This window comes from Biomphalaria glabrata, chromosome 14 (assembly GCF_947242115.1).
Source record: "Biomphalaria glabrata chromosome 14, xgBioGlab47.1, whole genome shotgun sequence".
In the NCBI taxonomy this organism is placed as follows: Eukaryota; Metazoa; Mollusca; class Gastropoda; family Planorbidae; genus Biomphalaria; species Biomphalaria glabrata.
In genome coordinates, this window is record NC_074724.1 from 2,764,165 (window position 1) to 2,789,859 (window position 25,695).

The following is a 25,695-nucleotide window of genomic DNA, read 5'->3' on the forward strand; positions in this document are numbered from 1 at the left end:
TTGGTGCGTTTACCAGCTGAAAAGTATGGATTCTTATTGTAACTGTTTTTATGCACAAAAAAATGTGCTTAGAATTGGAATAATCAACTCAAAAAAATTCCTGTTCATCACTAGTCTCACATTGTGAATCAAATCAGTAGTTTCTATAGGCATTGTATTTTTAATTAAAGGAAACCTCAGAATTAGCGCTATTCAATTTTAGCTTTATCATCATAGGAATCCTTAGGCCTTAGGCCTCTTTTCTTTGCCTCCTTTTTGGGCTTTAGGTGCCTCTTTTATGGGCCATCTTGCCTCTTTTGTGGGCTTTTTTTTTTTTAGTTTTAATTTGTAAGTTCTCATAGTTCACTAGTATTAAATCATAAACAATTGAAAAGTGATTAACCTAAAAATATAATAATAGTATACAGCCTGAACTAATTTTTAATCACACTGAGGGATATGCTGCTTAAAAAGTTGAGAGGCAGCTATATTTAAATCAATTTTGTTTGAGATATATTTAGCTTTTGTTTTGTGTGACTATATTTAATACATTTTGGGTCGTAATATTTATATGACGGAATTAACATTTCTTCATTTATGTTTGTTAGTGCACATACAGATGCAGAGAGCGTAGTATTGCAGAAGCATAGCATAGCATTCGATTATTTGAAATGATATGATTTTTTTTTATAACTGAGTTGATGGTCATTGTAGAGTAATGCTCCCCTTTCAGACCTAGTGATCAATGCGGCAGATGATGTAAATGTCATATGTTTCTGTGGCCCACAGTTTAAGAGCTGGCCAGCATATCGACCAACCGCCTTTAATTTTCCCCAACTAATGTCAGGGTGGACTCAGAGGCGCCCTATGGATCCCGAAAGTAAAAATCCCAGTCTTCACCAGGGGTCGAACCTGAATGCTTTTCCAAGCTTCCTTTGCTGGTCCTTGGAGCAATAAAAAAAATGAAAAATCAATTGTTGTACCGCTTCTTTTAATACTGGAGATATTTATAGAGGAAATTAAATTTATAAAAAAGCAAGTTTGTTGGTTGCGCTCAAGTGTTTGATAAGCGAATAATTGAATCTTTTGTGCCGACTTTCAGCGTTGAATAATGAAATTGCTTAGTTCCTAATCTAGTGGCGCAAAGTAATGTGACCGTATTTACGTCTATTTCTGTGTGGCTATATAAATTTCAGTGTGGCTACATTTAGATTGATTTCTGTGTGGTTTCATTTAGCTCTATATCTGTGTGGCTACATTTGGATTGATTTCTGTGTGGCTACATATATTTCTGTATGGCTACATTTAGATTGATTTCTGTGTTGCTTCATTTTGCTCTATGTCTGTGTGGATAGATTTAGATTGATTTATGTGTGGTTTCATTTAGCTCTATGGCTGTGTGGCTACATTTAGATTGATTTCTGTGTGGTTTCATTTAGCTCTATGTCTGTGTGGCTACATTTAGATAGATTTCTATGTGGTTTCATTTAGCTCTATGTCTGTGTTGCTACATTTAGATTGATTTCTGTGTGGCTTCATTTCGCTCTATGTCTGTGTGGCTAGATTTAGATTGATTTCTGTATTGCTTCATTTTGCTCTATATCTGTGTGGCTACATTTAGATTGATTTCTGTGTGGCTTCATTTAGCTCTATGTCTGTGTGGCTACATTTAGATTGATTTCTTTGTGGCCACATGTAGCTCTATTTCTGTGTGGCTACATTAGTCTCGATGTGGGTTTTTTTCCACTTAGCTCATTGTGTTACTTTAACCCAAACTGCAGTAACTTTGTTTACTTTACAGCAACTTACTGTTGGTTAATAATAAGTTTGACTTATTCAAAAATCTTTATCTAAGCAATGAGAATCTCTGTTAAATAAATATAACCATTTTATACGAACTATTCAAATTAGTAAAAGTTAAACTTTAACAGCATTATTTTTCTTTTTTTTTTTTCAGTATAATTTTTCATAGCGGGCATAGTGCATACACAAATGCAGCGCTAAAAGATTGATTTAGCGTTTTAAAGAAATCTCTAGAACTCTTGAGAAAAATGAGCAGACGGAATGTCGACTACGAAAACAAAGAAGCCAAAGATTTACCTCCCCTGACAAATGCCGCACGCAATGGGCAATTTAACGAAGTCAAGAGGCTTATAAAATCACAATCCAATATCAACGAAGTGGATAAGTACGGGCGCACTGCGTTAATCTGGGCATCTCTAAACGGGCACAGCGACATTGTCAATATTCTTTTTAAGTCAGGGGCAACAGTGAATCAAGCGGATAAAGATGGTAAGACAGCCTTGATGATGTCAGCGTCTGAAGGGCATGCAAATATTGTCTATAATCTTTTGAAATGTAAAGCGAATATTAACCACAGGAACACTATCAAAGGGACGGCACTTATGTACGCTTGTAAAAACGGGCATTCCAAGATCGTGGATCTTCTCCTGCGGTATTCGGCCAAAGTGAATGCAGGGGACACCGTTGGGTACACAGCGTTAATGCTAGCGTCTTTGAACGGGCACACCGCTATCGTTGAAAGTCTCCTTAAGCACGGGTCTAGTGTCAACAAAGCGTCTGACAGCGGCCTAACTGCACTGATGCTGGCGTGTTTTAATGGACACACGGACACGGCCTGTGTGCTGGTCAAATCAGGAGCGAACGTGAACGACGCCAACAAACACGACTACACCCCTTTGATAATAGCTTCACACAAGGGACACGCCGATGTAGTGAAGCTACTTCTGAAATCAGAGGCGGACACCAACCGAAAAACGAAAGATGGGTGCACAGCGCTTTTATGTGCCGCAAAGGCGGGCCACCACGAAGCGGTCAAGCTTCTGTTAAAAACTAACTCTAACATAGACACTGCTAATAGGTACGGATGGACAGCCCTACTGTACGCAACAGAAAATGAAGATCTACAAATATTTAACACGCTTGTACAGCACAAAGCGAGCGTCAACGTTGCGTCCAGCGATGGCATCACATCTCTCATTGTTGCGTCAGAGAAGGGACACTTAAAAAAAGTTATTACACTTCTGAAATCTGGAGCTAAGGTAAACGCTGAGGACTCAGGCGGCTCCACTGCACTGGTGTACGCATCTCAGAATGGACACAGCAAAATAGTACATCACTTAATCAAACACCAAGCCAGCGTTAATCAAGCCAATAAAAAAGGCTGCACTGCTCTGATGAGCGCTTCCAAAAATGGACACCACGATATAGTCGCGAGGCTTATTAAGTGTCGCGCTGAACTTGACGCCACGGATGTCAGAGGCTGGACTGCTTTGATGTTAGCCACACGCTACGGGCATAACACTGTGGTCCAGAGTCTTATCGAGGCCAAAGCTGATGTGAATAAAGCCGAAAAAGAAAGCTGGACAGCCCTCATGGTAGCATGCCTATTTGGACACATACAAATCGTCCAGGCTCTTTTAAAAGCTAATGCTACAGTAAATTGTGTAAATGACAAAAGATGTTCACCGCTAATGCTTGCTTCTCTTAACGGTCACACGGAAATAGTTCTGCTACTTCTTCAATCTTCATCTAATGTCAACGACTCTGACGTAAATGGATGCACTCCATTGATGTTTGCGTCCAAAAACGGGCATCAGGATACGGTTGAGGCTCTGATAAACAACAAAGCCAATGTCAATCAAGCAACGAAGAAAGGCTACACAGCCTTATCAGTGGCGTGTCACGGTGGACACACACAAACTGCAACGGCGCTGCTGAAGATGTCCGCTCTAGTAGACCAAGCTGACGCCAAAGGATGGACTTCTCTAATGCATGCGTCCAAAAAAGGGCACTTCGAAGCCGTAAGAGAATTAGTTCGATGCAGTGCCAACGTTAACGCAACATCTTGCGACAGCTGGACAGCGCTAATGTTGGCAGCACAATACGGATTTAAGCATACAGTTAGTCTACTTTTACAATCCCATGCTGATGTTAACATGCAATCAAAAGAAGGATTTACTGCCTTGATGATCGCATCAATCAATGGAAACAAAGAGATTGTTATAAAACTGATTGAGAACGGAGCTATAGTTAACAAGACCAACCACTATGGACGCACTTCACTGATGTGTGCTTCTCAGACTGGACAATACGACATTGTGAGTGTTTTAATTCACCACAAAGCTAACGTCAATGAAGTGGATCTCGAAGGATGGACGTCTCTGATGATCGCATCTCAAAAAGGTCACTTGCAGGTCATAGAATGTCTTCTCGCTGCTCACGCCAATGTAAATACACGCGATAGAGAAGGCAACACGGCGCTAATGATTGCATCCATGAATGGATACCCTGAAGTGGTGCATACACTTGTGAGGTCTCAGGCCAACGTTAATGCTAAAAATAAACATGGTCAAACAGCACTTATGCTAGCGTGTCAAAATAATGTGAAAAATGTAGTGAGAATTTTAATTCAACAAGGTGCTAATATAAATGAGTCTGACAATGAAGGCTCTACAGCCTTAATAGTAGCGTCTCTCTCTGGATATAAGAGTGTAGTGAAAATGTTGTTAGAAGCTGTCGCTGATGTAAATTTTCTAGCAAGCAACAACTCGACCGCATTGATGATGGCATCCTTTTGTGGTCACGTGAGCATTATGAGAACGTTAATTCTTTCCTATCACGCCGATGTCAACATTGCTGATAGCGAGGGGTGGACCGCACTTATGTATGCTTCCGAGAACAGCCAGTCCGAGGCTGTTGACGTTTTAATCAAATCTCAAGCAGACGTGAATGAGGTCAATGCAAACGATTGGTCAGCATTAATGATCGCCTCCAAATGTGCAGATATTCGAACAGTAGATATGCTTGTAAAACATGGAGCCAGTATAAATCAATGTACGTCTGAAGGAAGGACGCCATTAATGATAGCATCTCAATATGGCCGCGTGCAGACGATCAAACTTCTTCTGAAAAGCGGAGCACAGATAAATGCTAGAAATTATTTAGGGCACACTCCCCTGTTGTGTGCTACTGTGAATGGACACTCTGAGGCGGTAGAGACATTACTCAAAACTCAAGCGCAGGTTGATGACAGAACATTGGACGGCTGGACACCGCTCATGTTGGCATCGTTCAATGGACACTTAGAAACTGTTAATGTGCTTCTTCACTGGAACGCTAATGTGAATGAAGTGAACAGAGAAGGGTTCACTGCACTGATGCTCGCAGCTCAGAATGGACATACAGATATAGTGAAACTACTAGAGAACTCTACAGCTTTAGCAGGCGTGAACAATTCTGCTGGGGAAAATGCTACATTATCTAAACTTGCAGGCCAGACAGGCAAAGAAGAGCATTGTTTACTGCTACGTTCCCAGGATAGCGCACATGGCAATGATACAGACAGAAGGGAATCGCTTCTTCAATGTCAAGTTGAAAACAGATGGAAGACAGAAGACCCTCCTACCTCTAGTTTAAATAGCCCGGAGCCTTCAAATGTTGAGCGTTTATTGACCAGAAGTATTAGTCTAACCAAAAGTGGTACAGCTACAAATATTGGGTAAGTAGCTGACTTATATACACACATATTTTTATAAAAAATGTTTCTCTGAAGTGGGAGGTAATGGGCAATTTTTTTTTTTACTTTCGCTACTTTGTTTTAAAAACAAAACCAAATTATTTTTTCATTGAATCTATTCAGTAATTTTATCATCCATAATGTTTATGTCTAAACCAATGTAAGGCGATTTAGTCAATCATATGCTACAGACCGTTGTGTAATGAATCCATTTTTATTTAATGTAATCCTTCTAATTAAATCAAGGCATTTATTTCTCTACCCATACTACAAAATTAAAATATAGTTGGTACCGAAGGGAGAGAATTTGGATAAGCTGGAGCGTGGTGGCGCCTAAATGGTTCTCAAAACATGGCATCCTGTGTCTACGTTTTAAGTTTCCTTACATTATATATTCGTTTTGCATTGTTTAATGGTGACTTATATAGGCTACAAAATATATTTTGAGATGTGTTGAATTGTATCACCAAAATGCTGGTAGATAACCAAACCGCTGTAGGCGTATTACATATTAACTTATAAAACTTGATATAACTTGAATAAACTTTTTATATGAGTGCCTACTTATATAATTTCTATTACAGGATAGACACATTTAAACTGCGATGAAATGAAATAAATGTGGTAGACTTTAGTAATAATATAAAATGGTATTTTGAACAAATTCTAACTCACTACAAAAGCACGTCTTTTCTCTCTAGCAATCTGGAGTCGTCTCCCCTACACAGGACTGCTGATCACATTGCTGATTATCTTGCATCATTCACACTGCATAGCCACCAGCCTATCGTTAGCCTCTTCTCACCATCACCATTGAAACACACACACACACACACACTTCATAACACAAGGGAAGGGAGTGCAGACTTGCTATGCTACTCGGGGCTCCCAGCAGCGCCAGTATTTCACTGATTGCTGTTAATGTTTCAAAGAATTACAATTTCTGTATCTAAACACTTTCAGCCTTATCAACATTTATATTTATGTGGACATTATATCGATTTTAATCTCTCAAAATTATAACAGAAAACTGGAGGTCATTACAGTGTTCAGTCTTAGTTAGAAGTTGTATATTTATTGTATTAAACATTTTGTTTTAAAAAATAAATTAATCATGTAAGTTTAGATCCTTTGTCAAGTAGTCTGCTCAACCGTTGGGGCTTAAGGGGCTGCTGAAAGCGGTAACACATTTGATGGTCAAGCGTCCAGCACCTTCGGGTGGACGGTCTCACTGGTTCCCTTCTAACCAGTAAATCTCTCGTGTGTGGCTTCTAGTGCCATGCCCTGGAATACCGCTTTAGCTAGTGGATTAAACCGTGTGAGGGGTGGTGTTAACATAGCATCACTGGGTGAAAGGTCTTAGCGACTATGGTCACCTGCCATAGCGGAGGAGATAATCTGCAACGGCCACATGTTAAAGACCAAGGCACCCCACTAATTGGAGGTACTCAGCTGTTGCACTGGCGGATCCAGGGGGGGGGCGGTAGGGGCGATCGCCCCCCCCCCCCACTCGGCCGATCCCCCCCAAAGGGGGGGGGGGGCGGACGAATTATAGTATAGAATTCACACAATTTGTATGCGAATTTATTACTTATGTTAATAATATATACTAATTATTTATATTTCAACCTATTTTTAGATTATTTCGCCCCCCCCTTCTAGTATTTTGGCCGATTTGGTAGGGTCGGGAGGGGGCGATGGCATCAATCCGCCCCCCCCCCCACCCACCATAAACTTTCGAGTGGGGGGGGCGGTCCTATTTATTTGTAGAAATCACAGTTTGCTAACAGAATCAATTAAATATCTATATGATTAAAACTTGTTATTGGTATTTTAACCGGTCTTTATATAATTTCGTTCACCTGTTGGCCGATTGGAAGGGAAAGAGAAAATACCTCCACCGCCCTTCCCATCTAAACCCTTTGAGTGGGGGGGGGGGTTGCCTGGCTTTTATGGAGAAATCATAGTATGTGAACAAAATTAGTCGAATATCTATATAATATAAACAGGTGGGAGTGCGATACATGCAATCCCCTTCCCCGCATCGGAAAAATCAATACCTTTTCTTTTTGTATTATAGTAAGAAATTACAAAATTAAAAAAATCTATCACTAATATAATTTATATATGCTATAAAGTAAATTTTTATATCGAGTCGCCCAACCCCTATTCTTTAATGCAAAATGCAATCAATAGCAGAAATTATAAAAAGGAGCGAGAATTAATAGTTTTCATTTTACTTCCCTTGCCCTTTCCAGACAGAGTTTGTGTAATTTGACATGAAGTTATCGTAACTATTTTAAGAAAGACTTTGCTTTGGAAACGTTATAATTCAAACGAAGTTTTTCAATATAACAGACAGAGTTGAGATGAGTTCAAAAGCCAGATAATCTTTTCCTAGTCGACTTTTTCCAACCTTTACTCTATCTCATATTTTTCTAGTTAAATAAATTTAGGACTATAACTTACAATGTATGCTAGATTCTTATTGAATATTATTAATCGAATTTTTTTTTTCTGCGGCGATCCTCAAAACCTTAATCTAAATATTTGGGGTATCTAATCTTTTCAAAGAACAAATCGGTTTTATTTGCAATGTATTAAGGGACTACAAATTCATATTAGAATATTTTTCTCATTATTCAAAAGGCACTTTATAATAGAATGAATAATGAGCTGTAGGGCACGAGAATGCGTTATTGCAGTGAAGAATGCCAGCGTCGAGGCTTCGCCCCGAACCTCACTGATGAATAATAAGCTGTAGATGTCAGGAGAATGCGTTTCTGCAGTGAGAAATGCAAGACAACGCTTTTGGCGTCGGGGCTTCGCCCCGAACCCCATTGATAAATAGTGAGCTGTAGATGTCAGGAGAAGGCGTTTCAGCCGTGAAAAATGCAAGAAAACGCATTTGGCGTCGGGGCTTCGCCCCGAACCCCACTGATAAATAGTGAGCTGTAGATGTCAGAAGAATGCGTTTCAGCCGTGAAAAATGCAAGAAAACGCTTTTGGCGTCGGGGCTTCGCCCCGAACCCCACTGATAAATAGTGAGCTGTAGATGTCAGGAGAAGACGTTTCAGCCGTGAAAAATGCAAGAAAACGCTTTTGGCGTCGGGGCTTAGCCCCGAACCCCAATGAAGAAGCTTACAGCGCTCTCCCAGACCCCCAAGCTTGCAAGAGAAAGACTGTTTTTTTTTCTGTTTTTTTCGCCGAAGATTGAGAAACAGTCTTATTTTATTCTCATATATCGAATATGTATATATATATATATATATATATATATATATATATATATATATATATATATATATATATATATATATATATATATATATATATATATATATATATATATATATATATATATATATATATATATATATATATATATATATATATATATATATATATATATATATATATATATATATATATATATATATATGCTGTACGCACGTTTATGCATAGGGTTAGGGTTTAGTGGGCGTTAGGGTTAGGGTTTGGAAAAATATCGCCCCCCCCACTCCAAAGTTCTGGATCCGCCAGTGAGCTGTTGTCAAACATAGAGAGGGTTGGGCGCCTCCATGCGAGTATCTAGCCCTTCATCACTCCTCAAGTTTTGATTACCAACTTTTATTAGCTCTTTCAATAAATATAAAAAATTGTATAAAATGTTTTATTGCAGCCCAATCAATATGGCTTATGGTAAAGTTCGACAACCGACAGTTGATCTAAACACCACAACAGATTCAAGAAACTTAACAATTAATAGAATGTAAGTTAATAATTTTTTATTATATCTCATATATCGGATTAACAACCAATATACATCTATGACGGATATATAGTTTATATACAAAATATTTGATTTTTACACACGCGAAGATGTGTATATATTTTTGAAACTAATTGCTTGCTATTTCAACCTTTGCCTGTCAATAAAATGGCTCCATTCTCCCTACAGCAAAGCCACATCTGGACAGATGAAAGAAAAGACCGTAAACAGATTCATGCATATAGACTACCAGGTTCAAAATGTTATTGTCAACGCGTAAGAACTTTTTATATTCATATTATAGTTCCACTTACACTAACACACAAGACAAACAGGTTAATGCATTCACGTCCAGACCATATAATACTGTTTGGCAGTCAAAGTTATTGAGAAGTTTTATATAGTTCATGATCAAATACACTGTTCATTGTAATATACCCGCAGGAGTTCATCAATTATAAAGTCATAGTCGCAGATATAGGAGCATTAGCGAGTGGTCAAAACAAGATCAGTTTTTCATGTTTATTACAAGATCGAAGATCCAATATTATTCCTAGTTAATGATTGTGTTGGATCGTTCACCAGCTGACAGATCAGCCTGAAGTCCTATTAATCTGATGTTTTTATGTCCAACACCCAAAGCTGGGCTCATCAACAATGTTCCTGGACATTAAGTTTCGGACCTCCACAAGTGGACGACCAACCCCTACGATTTCCAGGTGTTAAACTGTCGTCAACGTAAGACTGAGGCCAGCAACGCAGTGCGCTCATGAGGAGTTTAGAGAGCTAAATATAATCTAAGATTGATTATTCTTTCCAGTATGTGTGGTCTGGCGATAATTTTTTCCCCAATGAAGTCCCGGGACAACTACCAGTTGTCACAGAGAGGTCCTGGAGTTTGAAAAAAAGTATTTGTGGTAATTTTTAAAAAATAGTCTCCAGTACAAATAAAGCTCCAAGAGCCTCTCCAACCTTGATTATAAATCTCACACGCAACAAAGACACTGCATCTGCATCAAGAAAAATATTCAGCGCTGAGTAGCTTCATGGATAAATTTGTAGGCAACTCTGAATCCGTCTATGTCAGATGATTGTGGTTACAATGCACATCTCTCCAAAATACAATCGTGATGATTATCGTGAAAGTGTACAGAACGTTGAAAAAGTTCCGCTGTCAATGGCTTTTGTATTTCGAGCTTTTTGTGTGGATTGTGCTTTAACGTACAATAAAAAACAAGTGAACATATCCAAGTCCAGACCATATAGTTGAACAGTTAAAGTTATCGAGAAATAGTATATATAGATCATGATCATTTAAACTATTATTCATTGTTATATACCAGCCGAAGCTCATCAGTTATAAATTCATCGCCACAAATACAGCGAGTAGTCAGAACGAGATCAGTTTTTTAGGAGCCTAAGTGAGTCGATTGAATGTTGATCACAAAGAACCAAAATGTCAGATGTCTGAAGGCAGGTAAATCCGAAATTGTTCCTAGCGTTTGGTTCATGGTTGATTCATAAGGATACAACAACGATGTGAATATGAAAGGGAAAAAAATGGAATGGTCTACACATGAATTTAAGACAATTGGCACTTTTAAAACAGTATCCAGCTCAGTCTTAATAAAATAAAAAATCTAGAAGAAAAAATTAGGGTGGAGGCAGGCGGCCACAACCCTCGCGGCGTCCATGTTTATAGACACACTTGTTTATAAGCTACGAAACCTACTCAAAATGAAACGGATGCTTTAATCTGAGATTATGTTCACATTATCAGGGTAACTTTATTGGTCAATAAGAGATTGAATATCCTCATAGGAGAAACAAGATCCGCACAATCTTTTCTTCCTTGTCTAGAGTCTAGAAGGAAGATTACGTAGTGCTGGAGGTATTTAAAAATAAATTGTATCTATTTAGAGCAGAGGTGGCCAACCTTTTCCTATCGAGGACCGCATTACAAAATTTTTTGGAATGGGGGGGGGGGCCGCATATATATATATATATATATATATATATATAAAGCATACAAAAATGCGCTAGCTAGCTGTGCATACTGCCTTTCAATGTATTATACATTGAGATTAAATTTTTTTTTTGCACTTCCAATTGAGTTACCAATTTCTGATACCAATTTTACGAATTTAAAAAAAAAAAATTTATCGTCTGTTTACATGTCACATTTCACCACAAATGAACATTTGTACTTAATTTAAAGTTTTTAACTAATTACACTCGTGCATAATGTTCGGGAACAGTGGAACTAGCTTACTATTTGTTATCCTCCTGACTGTTTTCAAATTACAGACAGTCAGCATTGACATGTTCTTATTCTTGTTTATTTACAAACAAGAAGAAAACACTTGCTCACACATGTTACAAATGAACAGTGATAGGTAGAGGTCAACGTGTGACCCCAGCGAGATGACACTGCATCGAGTGTTCTCTGGAATCTACATGTATAAACAAAGACAGGATGTGACGTGTCCTCACATGTTATTCCAGAGGATACTAGGAGTGTCTGTGCAACTTTGGAGGAGCGATTAGGGACTCTATATAAGCCAGAGAGTTAATGTGAAAGTCAGTCGTGAGTGAGCCGTTACAGTCGATACAGACGATGTAAGACGTGTGCGGCTCTAGTGGAAGAGAAATGTGTACGACTCGATGCAAGTTAACTAGCGTAGAGTTAACTGGAGTGGACTACTGTCGTTAAAGTCTATACAGCGAACTACAGAGGACTTGAGCCGTTACAGTCGATACAGTCAATGTAAGACGTGTGCGGATCTGATTCGGTAGACTTGAGTACGACTTGGTTCAGCTTTGGGAGTAAGTCGTTGGTCTGTTCTGTGGAATACGGCTCCACGCTAAATCTAAATACGAGATTTTGAGCTAATTACGTTATACTAACGAATTGTGCAATGATTTAGCATGAGCTCTATTTTCAGAATGTCAAAACGAACTATATTTTTACGTAGGTAAACAGTAACCACGTAGATCTTACTAACAAACGCACAAAATACCTGCCACTTGGAGAACGTCTGAAATAATTCTAGTTCCCAAAAAGAAGATCATTGCTTCCAACAACGACCTACGTCCCGTAGCACTGACATCAATTCCAATGAAGTGACTGGAGAGAAGTATTTTAAAACACCTAATGAAAGAGGTCGAAACACGTCTTGACCCACACCTGTTTGTTTACAAACCGTTAAGAACTACAGATCTGTTTATGCTGGATCTTATATACCAGGGGTGTCCAACCTTTTTCTTTCGAGGGCCGCATCAAAAATAATTTGGGAATGGGGAGAGGGCATATATATAAACTTAAACTAGATCACTACAATGTGCATAACTAAAGTCGATGCGATGACCTTTGGCTTTAACCCTCTGCTATAGAATCTCGTAGAGCGCTATATCAATTCTACTTGTAACAAACTTAACACATCAGAAGTATTTAATATGGTAGCTCTTTGAAATACACTTAATATTTATATAGAGTTCAAAAAGAAACCTTTATGTCAACTACAAGCTTTTTATTTATTGTTTGTATTTATTTTGATTTCCAGATCTGTGAATATATGTTCACCGCAGACGACAAATTTAATCTTGGAGCGACTGGAAATAGAAAATATTCACGACTTCACTGTAGGATACACCAAGAATTGCGTAGTTGACGGCGACATCTTTGACCAGTGCAGTTTCAAACATAGTCGACGGAAGAAATAGGAGCTAGTGACTCTAAGGCCAACAATGTAAACCTGCAAGGGACAACCAGAACAAAATTGTTTGTTCAATATTTCATGTTGGATTAAGCAGACATTTTTGTGTCAGTCTTTGGAGTGTGCTTCCCCAATGGTATAAAAATGAGTAGGCTCCCCTTTCAGACGTTGAGATCTATAGGGCAGATGATGTAATGTTATGTTTCTGTGTCCCACGGTGAACGAGGGTTTCATGTGGCCAGCTGAGCGACCAACCGCCTTTACTTTTCCCCAACCAATGTCAGGTACCGATTAGAGCTGGATGGACTCATAGGCGCCTTTAAGATCCCAAAATTCTAAATCCCTGTCTTCACCGAGATTTTAATCTAGGATCCCCCATTTCTTTTTTTTTTGTTCTTATAAAAGATTGCACAGTAGTCATATCTTCCTCAGGATAGATTGACAATATTTCAGAAGTAGAAGGACAAATAATTTTAAGCCAGTTTGAATTTTGAACTAGGTCTAGATATTGATACTAAAAAGACTGGATCTAGACTAGAATCTTGAAACAATGTGTCATGTAAGGCTGTATGTTGCTGAGCGTCTTCTGGTTTTTGTCAATTAGGTCTCGGGCATAAATAGGAATACACAAAACTAGAACTCCAGTCTCAGACATATAGCACTGAAGTAACCTTACCAGACAACAACAAAAATTTAATAAATGCATAGTTGCTTATCAGTGCAAGGAAATCGCGTTAAAGTAAAGGGACATAACAAAAATAAAGGCATGTAATTAGGTGTGGGTTTTGTAGATTTAAAGTTTGATAAGTTCTTACTCTAAATATTGTAGGCAGTAATGAACATTGCGACAGTCTAGAAACATAAAACGGGTATTTGTATAATATAGATATAAATAATATTTAGGCAGAGACATTTAAAACGTGACCCAAATACTTATTCTTATAATAAGAACACATTTCTTGACCCTAGAAAATATATTTATAAACTGTCAGCACTAATGCAAACAAGTCAACCTAAACGTCTACATAAAGGGTTTATGCCTCGTCTTATCCAATACTGACACTGTTTCAGTAAATAAGATGCTTAGGGTCTACGCGTGTTCCTAGGTCAATTCTGACGAATCCTTGATTTTCCTGGCTGGCTAAGGCAACCCATTCCTCGCTCTAATAGCACTTGTGAAGAAATTACGTTAATCCCAGTAATCTGCTCTTGTTTACAATCTGATGTGTGTGTATATAGTGGGGTGAAGACAGGGGTCTATGAAATCCTAATAAAAACTATAAACATGAATTTAGGAAGATTGTAAAGTTTTGAAATAAATAGTAAAAAAACAAAACAATGACGCTATAACGAAATTCAATGTTCCCAAAGTACTACTTGCGAGAAAAGAGAAAAGAAATGCGATTTTCCGGCGATAAAAAAATGCTCAAAAACTTAGTATATATGTACTACTATTTGCAATACATAACCATAAGAATCTCTCTAGTTATGTTTATAGAGACTGCAAAGAAGACATTTTAATATTGGGCTTTATGTGTATCTATTTGCAATTATTATTATATTTCAATTATACTTAATTTGAAATTTATCAATGCAAAATGTTTGTGGTTTGCATGCACTGCATAAAAAAAAATATTGTGTTCAGATTGATGTCATGTACTTTATCTTCGTAAATAAATAATGTGTTTCATATTAAATTATACATGTGCATTCTTTCTCTTTGTTTTAACACACACACACACACATATTGACATTTGCTCGAATGCCAATATAGCCAGTCCGTCCATGGTGCTACATACTAGTATGAAGAAGTAGCGAAGAGACTGTGGATCCTCTCGATGAAATGGGATATTGAGTTGTCTTACGAAATATAACTTAGACTTCGGTCCTTCCGCGCCGTTTGACGCATTGGGCAGCAAGCTGTCTCCATAAAGATCTGTCATTGGCAATGTCTGAAGCCTCCTCCAAACTGGTGTCCACTATTCTAAGGTCCTCCATGAAGGTGTGTCGCCAAGTAATACAAGGACGTCCTTGTTTGTGCTTTCTTCGTATTGGCCTCCATGTCATCGCAAATTTTGGTATACGTAGTTCATTTTGTTGTAAAACATGTCCCGCAAACCTCATGCGACGCTCTATCACAACCTCACTAAGTGTTCGACTCCCAGTTCGGCAAAGGATTTCCTTGTTTGAGACCCGAAATATAAACAAGTTCTAGACTTTAATGACATTTCTAAGGAAGTATAAACAAGTAATAAATTCCTATAAGGCTGTCTAGGGAAATAATGAACAAATTCTGAACGTATGTTGTTCTTATAAAATATAAACGAGTTAAGAACTGCAAATAAGCTGTCTTATTTTATAAAATACAGACGCTACTTTAAAAATGAAGATGGTTACGTCCTACGCGTGTTTCCAGGTCAATATGGTCATGCGTGTTAATCATTGCAAAGTCATTGGTTTTCTTGACTGACTCACACACCAGAGAATGTGATCAAGGCGACTCACACCAGAGAATGTGATCAAGGCGACTCACACCAGAGAATGTGATCAAGGCGACTCACACCAGAGAATGTGATCAAGGCAACTCACACCAGAGAATGTGATCAAGGCGACTCACACCAGAGAATGTGATCAAGGCAACTCACACCAGAGAATGTGATCAAGGCGACTCACACCAGAGAATGTGATCAAGGCAACTCACACCAGAGAATGTGATCAAGGCGACTCACACCAGAGAATGTGATCAAGGCGACTCACACCAGAGAATGTGATCAAGGCGACTCACACCAGAGAATGGGATTTAGGCAACTCTCACCAGAGAATGGGATTTAGGCAACTCTCACCAGAGAATGTGATCAAGGCAACTCTCACCAGAGAATGTGATCAAGGCAACTCTCACCAGAGAATGTGATCAAGGCAACTCACAACAGAGAATATGATCAAGGCGACTCACACCAGAGAATGGGATTTAGGCGACTCACACCAGAGAATGGGATTTAGGCAACTCTCACCAGAGAATGTGATCAAGGCAACTCTCACCAGAGAATGTGATCAAGGCAACTCTCACCAGAGAATGTGATCAAGGCAACTCACAACAGAGAATATGATTAAGGCAACTCACACCAGAGAATGTGATTAAGGCAACTCACACCAGAGAATATGATTAAGGCAACTCACACCAGAGAATGTGATCAAGGCAACTCACACCAGAGAATGTGATCAAGGCAACTCACTCCAGAGATTGTGATCAAGGCGACTCACACCAGAGAATGTGATCAAGGCAACTCACACCAGAGAATATGATTAAGGCAAATCACACCAGAGAATGTGATCAAGGCAACTCACAACAGAGAATATGATTAAGGCAACTCACACCAGAGAATATGATTAAGGCAAATTACACCAGAGAATGTGATCAAGGCAACTCACACCAGAGAATGTGATCAAGGCAACTCATACCAGAGAATGTGATTAAGGCGACTCACACCAGAGAATATGATGAAGGCGACTCACACCAGAGAATGTGATTAAGGCAACTCACACCAGAGAATGTGATTAAGGCAACTCACACCAGAGAATGTGATCAAGGCAACTCACACCAGAGAATATGATTAAGGCAACTCACACCAGAGAATGTGATCAAGGCAACTCACACCAGAGAATGTGATCAAGGCAACTCATACCAGCTCAAGTTCGAATAACTTTCCAGGTGTGCAGACGATTGTTGTGGAGGTTGTTGTCTTGTAACACCAAACCGCTGGTAGACAACTAAACCGATGTTGGCGTATTGTATCTTGTATTGTATATTGTATCTAATAAAACTTGAAATAACTTGTACAACATCTGAGAACATAACTTAATACAACTCCCTCTTCTATTTTTACAGAGAAAGCGATGGGAGGACAACATAAAAAGATCGTATGTGGTGGCCCAACGGTCCAACAGACTAAGGCGTAGGTAAAGGATAAGGAATGTAATGAGCTACTATGCTCTACCTTCTAGAGTTTTAGTGGTGGCATTACATATTGATACTGTGGGTTCTGGTATTACCCAGGATATTGTTGTCATCATCTAGGTCAGTCTTGGACAGAAGTTAATGACAGTTTACTTTACCTTTACCTAACCCTTAGTCTGTTGGATCGTTGGGGCACCAAGCAAGACTCGTCGACCGTCTTTCTCCATTCCTCCCTGTCTTTTGTCTTATTTAATGACAGTCCTTTTATCAAGATTGATGCTTATAGGCAGTTTCTACAGAACTTAATATAGAGGCGAATCTTTGGCATAACTTATGAAACTGCGATATTGTTGAAGTTAATGTAATAATAAGTTAACATAAATTAAGGTGCGTACTTTATTAATACTAGTTAAGTAATTGCTTAGAATGAACATCATTGTATTAAATTCATATTTTATTTTAAAATCATCATACACATTTTTTATAAGTTTATGTACAACTGAGTGTGTCTGTAGGGCTGAACTTCGGGACTAGTATAATTATCAAGTAAAAAGAAAACATTATTCTTTACACACATTGTAAATTAAAGTTATATATTACAACTGATTTTGCGTTAGGGTAGTGAATATGTAACTAAGTCAGGACATACAGAGATAATAAGTATTTGCGTATTGAAATATGGTTTACATTATATGCATGTTTTATTGTTACTGATTAATTCTAGCAGCCTAGCAACATCTTTCTGAAAGTCATTTTTTAAAAATTCAACTCTTTTATAGCAGTGTTTCCCAAACTGGGTTCCCTGGAACCTTTGTGTTCCGCGAGGCCTGAAGAGTTATCTACTAACTACTGGAATAATTAACTAGTAGGCCATCACTTGAATTAATTCACTGTAAATAATAAGCGAAGTGGTACGCTAAATCGTCTCTGGAGAATTAAAATGCCACAGGAAGGAAGGTCCGCTAAATACTCGGAATGTGGGAAGTGTTCTGTTAAGGAACAAGTTTGGGAAACACTGAATACATTCCGTAATTCCCACTGATATTTGTTCAAAATAAACCAAATTTAATGTAATTTTCAAATGATTATAAATTAAAAAAAAATAAAGCTTAAACCATAACCTTCACCTTGCAAACCTATATCTAGTAAAATATTTCCAAAAGATATATATATATACATACAAAAAATCTTAAGAGGAGTTAAAATACGTTTCCACCCAAGTTCAAGGTTCCAGCCTTGAGATTGCGAGCTAATAAGATGGATTGTAACAAAAGAGTTCTTGTGTCTGATTAATAAATCAAGTGAAGATTTTTGTAATATGAATCATTAATATAATCATAATCACTTTCTCTTTCTGGTTGGTTGTAAGTGTGGTGTGTTCTTTCGGGGAATTTTCTCCTGCACGGACCTTTGCCTGAAATATAGAAGTAGGACACAATGTTTTGGTTACATTTAGTTTACTCTAATCGTTATTGATATATCTCAGCTTGTATGTTTCACTAAGCTATAGCTAGTAGGAAAAAAATTAGTCCAATATCTAAAAAAAACGTAGCATATAAAATCCCAAATTTATATTAGCATTACTAAAGCTTTATGGACATTCCTAAAAACTTTATGGAACTTTCTTAAACTTTATGGACATTCCTAAAAACTTAATGAATATTTCTAACACTTTGTGATAAAGACATTTCTAAAACTTTCTAGACATTCTAAAAGAATTTTGGACATTCCTAAAATTATCTTGACATTACTAGAACTTTGTTGATCACAGTTCGCGTCCAAAGTAAAGCAAAGACCTTTAACTTAATTAACGAGAACCTCCATTAGAGCGGCAATGCTAATTGCGGGCCAGATTTAAACGGAAGACATTCGCAATGATAACCAACAGCGTCATTATCATTTCAGATTGTTTTGGGACTTAAATTCTTTATATTCAATATAGACAGCACTGAGCTATTTTTAATTTCCTAACATTTTAATATATATATAGTCAACTAACAGATTTGAGATGTTTATGCATTTTAATACCCATAGAACGATGGCTCAGTTATCAAAAATAACAAAAATGATCTTCATGGAAATTTACAGTTACATATAAATCATTATTTTATTTAACTTGACTTCTTCGGATAGCCATGATGATAACAACAAACTGTATTATTATGATTGCAGATAAAATAAGACCTAGGGATAATACAAAGAGAAGAATGATAAGCATTGAAATAAAACTTAAAATAAAAAACATGTTTGGGTATTACGGCGGCGTTAAAACGTCTCGTATCGTTTATGTGTGTGGCAGACAACAAGGGGAGTCCAAAACCCAGTCATTGTTTTACTACACATCAAGAATTTGTTATAATGTATCTTAGCGCTTTTTTTTTTTTTGTTTTCAGACAAATATTTAATATACTAGGAGCTACGATTTGAAAGCAGATTCGAATAAAACGGGTAAAAACTTGAGGGTTGTTAGAGAGTCTAGCCAAGAATCGAGAGACGCCTGGAGAAAGATGGCTGTAGAGGAGAAGGGGGCTATTCAGGTTGTTGACTTCAAAACTGTTATTGTTTTGGATTGTTTTACTTGGTGAGATTTTTTTTTTTAATGGAATGTAACTCATAATAAGGCAGTGTGGTTTTGTTCCTAGTCCAGGACAGTTGGACTTTTGGTTATAGTCAGATTTTAAGTGTAGACGTTAATTATTTTCTGTATAGTCATTATTCCAGTCTATGGGATATTGAGCTGTTATATTTTAATTGATACTGGATGTTTCATTTGTCTGAACTGAGCCTGTTTTATTGTACAGCGTATGTAATAAACATGTTATATGTCTGTGAATTGGCATTCTCAATCTTTATTCTGTTGTTATATGTGTCGTTACGGTATTGCCAAGGACTTGGTTACATTTAGCAATCAGCATTGAAGTACACATACGTATATTAGAGAAGAAAAAGAGCCTTGACATCGTCCATGCCGCAGACGTGACCAGACCCAGAGAAAGAAAGAAACAAATAAATAGCAGAAGCAACAATAACAAAAATTGCATTAATTTCATTCACTACTTACCCATAGCTAACATGGAGATGAAATCTGTGTTCAAGTCTGTAGACCAAAAAAAAAGGTTATTTTACAAAAAAACATTAATCAATCTCTACTTCATGCTTAAATAACATTACTGGTCACTGAAAGATAAAAGTGGGGAAGAAATGACCAGAGCGAGAGTAGAACAATCTAGCCACAACTTGTCACTCTGTGGAAGCGTCCGTTAGGGGAGACGGTTACTTTAAATGGGAGAGAACACTGCCTCCATTGCGCTACCACGTGAGGAGATAGAAAAAAAGCCTTTGCTAACACAGTACCCTACGAGATGAACCATGGTTGACTCCGGTTCAGTTTAAGCAGTCCGCATTTAAGTGCATTAATCCAAAATTCAAATTCAAATCTGATAAAAGCACAATACTCTCTAAACATATGTGTACACAATAATACACTGTGAAATTAGATTTCCCTCCCCTATACACTAGGTAACATAGTGTTGGTCAGAAAGGTCTTAGATTATACTTAGATATAAACTCAATCTGTGTCTAGCGCATGTCTACTCAGATTGATTGTACCTAAGAACGGCCTATTGCCTCTGTCCTGTTTTTATTTTATTTCAAGAAAGAGCATCAAACTTGTTTTCTATTTCAGTTCTCTATCTTACTTGTGCTCGATTTAGTGACTCCTGGGTTACTTTCCGTGGCTGCTGTCACATTTGATACAGTATTATCTAGTCTTGGTGCTAATTTAGAGGTTGACTCCGGTTGCTCAGCTGGAATGATAAATACATAAGTTAACTCTTTATCTCCGTAATTATTTTCCACGTTCAAACAGAATTGTTACTTTTCCACATTTGTACATTCTACCCTGTTATGATTAAACTTCAATAACATTTTTGTTTGTAATAAAAAAAAAAACGTTACTTTTGGTATACAAATATACAAGAATGCATGCTCTTTTTATAAAACACATGTTATACATTCTAAAACTAAAAATTAATTTGATTATATGGTGTCAAATCAACGAGGGTATCTTTAATTAGGAGAGGAAGAGTTATGACTTCAATTCAGTTGCCAAAAAAAATCTGATAATGTATAATGTCAATAGTACTAAGGTATAGTTTCAATGTAATAAAATGTGTAAAATAGTAAATGTAGGTTACAAATAATTTTACTGTAAAATATTAAAGGAATGTAAAGAAAGAGAGCATTAGATAGTGTTACAGTCCAGCCTTTAAACGGTTACGGTGCCCACAATGTAGTACAATTGGGCAAAGTCAGGAATGTTTAGAAAGTAAAGAGGCCTCTTCCGCCCAAAGCAATAAGATTTGCCCAGAACAAGAGGACAGAGGAGTCCTTCGTTCCTTAAGACGTTGTCGCTGTCTGTTCTGTTTCTAACCTACGTTTCAAATCTCGTTTATTCCGGCTAGCTAGTTGACCATTAGTCTTACGTTTCAAGCGATAGAGTGAACAACTCATGCCGACGTCGTATTGACATTCTTTTCTTCCACCAACGGACGAGCTTATAAAATATGTTTCTGTAGTAATAAAAACTGCACTAAACATGTCACAAGCCCTAAAAAAACATAGCTTATTAATACCCCCTTTATTTTGCACTCCGGATACACACTCAAAAAAGCTAGCTATTTATAGTTGCTTTTTTCGCCATGTATGAAAATCTCTAACACATTTCAGCTTTTAATGTCTTTAAATGAAACTGCATTTATGTGTAATACCATTGTATTCGGGGCTGGTTTTCAATGAATCATTTATGGCTGCTGGAAAGGTTTCCATTGTTATTGTTGTAAAGATCTCCGTGGTGTCTTCACCTGTAAAAAATACAAATTTGATTATAATAACACAAAGCTTGTCTTCGAGGGCGAAGATTAACTGTGGGACAAGGATCTAAAGCTGCCACACAGCTCCAGCTGCGATTTATCAATACATATTTGCTACATTCTATCTACCTTAATGATATATCTATCTATAAAGCTATCTCTTCAATAGTGCAGATGATGAAAATATCATGTTTCTGTGGTCAACGGCTGATGAGAGTGTGGCCAACACAACGACCAACGTTTCCTAATAAGTGTCAGGTATCTATCAGAGCTAGGTGGACTCCTGGCGAGAGAGTCCTAAAAAAATCCCGGGATGCAAAATTCTTGTCTGCGCCGATGGCAGGGTTATAACAATATCTTCAAGTAATTATCAGGCCTACATTACACAATGATGCCTTAATATTGCTTTTTTTTTTTTGGATTCATAAGTCTTATCTTACTGTTTGTTTTTAGGCTACCTGCTTTCGATGTAGCAGTTGTTGCTGGCTCTGTTTCCGTTGTTAGGATCTCAAAGAAGAATGAAGTGGCTACATCTGTAAGAATACAAATTTGATTTTTTTACAAAAATTTCGATATTATACATAAAAACATTTAGGTTTTTATCTGCAGCATCAAAGAGAAAGTGGACAGAGGACAGAGTATGAGTATAACTTATTAGATTGTTGACTAAAAAAATACAAATGAGTGAGTTCGAAATCTACAAGGAGAATTATTAGTTAAAAGTTTTAAAAGCCATTATAAAGTTTTCTTTATAATTAATTAAAGTACATAGTCATAAATATTATCTTTACATTAATTTTTTTTTTTAAATTCTATTTACTGAGTGGTAAAGCGCTTGGCTTACGAAACGGGGTCCAGGGTTCGAATCCCTGTGAAGACTGGGATTTTTAATTTTGTGATTTTTTTCTATCCACGATGAGAGTGCATCTTAAATAGGAGTCCACCCAGCTCTAATGGGTACCTGACATTAGTTGGGGAAAGTAAAGGCGGTCGGATGATGTGCTGGCCTGGCCACATGACACCCTCGTTTACCGTAGGCCACAGAAACGGATGACCTTTACATCATCTGCACTATAGACTACTAGACCTGAAATGGAAACTTTACTTTTAGATCAAATCTCCCCTTAGCTTAGTACGTTGTTTATATATATTGTATAAAATTCATGAATTAATAGGTTGATATTTTGATTGAGTCTTGTGTTGTCAGCGATCATGAGCTAGTATCCAAAACTTGCTGACGTTTAAGATGAGAAAAACAGGTCGAAAAATCGATGGCAAATATTCAAAACAATATTCAAGTAACATACAGAGAGCGAGTTGATATAATCGTTGATATAATCTTTGATATGATCATTTATACAATCTTTGATATGATCATTTATATAATCTTTGATATGGTCATTTATATAATCATTGATATCTGTGGCATTTTACGTCTCGAGAGACGATCTTTTCCCTTTGCAACTTCTTGTGTGACTAAACAGGCCAATCCTTGAAACACAGCTGCGATCGCAGGTTGGGCATATGTAATCACCAGGTGCCGTTGCATTTTCACCCTTCTTTCTGCTTCTGTTGTGTATCTGCAATCCGAGACCCTTCCTTTATGCTCTCTCTCCATGTGGATCTGTCCAGTGCCACCTCTTCCCAGATGCTAGTGTTGATTTTAAATAGCCTCACGTCATGTTTGCATACATCTGTATACCATAAAAGTGGGCGACGTCTCCTGCCTTCTATTAGATCGCCATACAGGAAGTCTTGTGGAAGTCGACCTACTGGCATTCTACGAACGTGGCAAAGCCAGACAAGGCGTCTGCTGCTGATAACAAAGCGGATGTCCTGGCACCCTGCTCTTTGTAGCACTTCCTCATTGGTTATCTTATCTTGCCACCTTATTTTAAAGATCCGCCGGTAGGCATCGGAGGTGGAAGACATTCAGCTTTTTTTCCTGTCATGAGTAGGTTGACCAGATTTCACTTCCGTACAGCAAGGTGCTCAACACACAGGTCCGGAAGACTATAGCTTTAGTACTGTTAGTCAGCAATATGTTGTCCCACACTCTTTTCTGCAACATTGACATGGTGGCCATTGCTTTGGCTATCCTGTTGTTTATGTCTTTATCCAGTAGAGTATTGTTCGATATGATGGAGCCTAGATAGCAAAAGTGATCAACAATTTCAAGTGGTTGGCCATTAATGGTTACGTGAGGTGCAGCATTTGTGTTCTGAACTAGTACCTTAGTCTTGCTTTGACAAATATTTAAAGCCGAAGCAGATAGTTTGTTAATACAATCGTTGTAAAAATAAAAGTATAAAAAAAGAAGACATTTATTGATGTGCAAGAATAATTTTGCATCTTGTATCTTTGCATTCATATGTATAAGATTATTACGTATATATTTCATGTAGAGCAAACTTAAAGAATCAGATGAGGATAATTCAAAGAAAACTTACAGGTGACCACTATGGGCTCAGTCATTGCACACAAATCAGCATCTTGGTTAGTACAAGTCTCTGATGCTGTAGGTTTAAAATATTGATTGATTACAAAACATGCCAAAGAAATATTCTGATGAAGTCTGTTGACTTTTAGACTTACTGAACTTTGTGTACGAACTGTGCATTTGTCATCACCTGGTTGGCTGACTAGAGAAATAGATAAAAAAAAATTGTGAATGAACATCTTAAACATGTCAAACATATATATATATATATATATATATATATATATATATATATATATATATATATATATATATATATATATACCAAATTTACTGCTTTGCATTTGTATTTTTGTAATGTATACATTTTCTTATCTATTTGGTATACAGTTTCCATCTATTGTGCGCACTGAAATATGGAATTTCAAAAAAATTATTGTTATGTATACTATATTTGATACCAGAGGCGTAGCAATCATGGCGTTCTGTAGGTTTCCATTGCAGTCAAGCCACGACCAGTGGGGCCTAGAGAACTATTGAAAGTTAGCGGTTCATTATTTTCAGGAAGACGTGACATGTGTCATGGTACTATTTACTAGACAGAATTAAGTCGTTACTGAATGTCAAGACACTTTTACCTGTTTGAGACAGGATTTTAGCTAGCAAGATACGGGGGGGGGGGAGCCATCAATAGCACATCAAATGGGGATCAATTTTGAGAGGCATCAAACTTTCTCGCAGTATGTAAGATCCCATTTCAGACCTTGCAATCTATGAGGCAGATAATGTTAAGGTCATCTGTTTCTGACATTAGTTGAGGAGAAGTAAAGGCGGCTGGTCATTGTGCTGGCCACATGACACCCTCGTAAAACCTTAGACCCAAGGTCTGAAAGGGGAACTTTGCTTTTTTTTTCAACCATCTTTTTCACAAATCCTTCTCACCCATCTTTTTCAACCATCTATCTTTTTCACCCATCTTTTTCAACAATCTTTTTCAACCATCTATCTTTTTCACCTATCTTTTTCACCTATCTTTTTCACCCTTCTTTTTCAAACATCTTTTCAGCCATCTTTTTCAACAATCTTTTTCACCCATCTTTCTTTTTAACCAATCTTTTTCACCCATCTATCTTTTTCACCCATTTTTCTTTTGCTTCTATCCATGATGAGAGTGCATCTTAATAGGAAATCTCAAAAAAATCTTTCAAAGTAAAATTGTTGAGCTTAAAAAGTCAATGGTGTCGAGTGCAAAGATCAAGTTTAAAATATGCAGTGACAACGAGGCTACGCAGACTCTTAATAAATTTTTTTTAATGGTCAAAAAAAAACAAAAGAAAATACCATTGACAACAGATGTCGCAAACTCTGATGATAAATTAACACTTCGTTCATTCTGATAAGCTTTCCAAACAATTTGTCCAGC

The 25,695-nt window shown here is 37.4% G+C and overlaps 1 protein-coding gene across 1 annotated transcript; it reads left to right on the forward strand.

The window, feature by feature from the left end:
* The first annotated feature begins 1,976 nt into the window (after nucleotides 1-1,976).
* LOC106077534 (ankyrin repeat domain-containing protein 17-like) lies at nucleotides 1,977-14,367 on the forward strand. Its single transcript, XM_013238268.2, has 4 exons — nucleotides 1,977-5,500; nucleotides 9,201-9,290; nucleotides 9,480-9,566; nucleotides 12,854-14,367. Exons 1-4 carry the CDS (start codon nucleotides 2,031-2,033, stop codon nucleotides 13,011-13,013), a joined length of 3,807 nt encoding a protein of 1,268 aa, XP_013093722.2. The 5' UTR covers nucleotides 1,977-2,030; the 3' UTR covers nucleotides 13,014-14,367.
* Nucleotides 14,368-25,695: the final 11,328 nt, after the last annotated feature.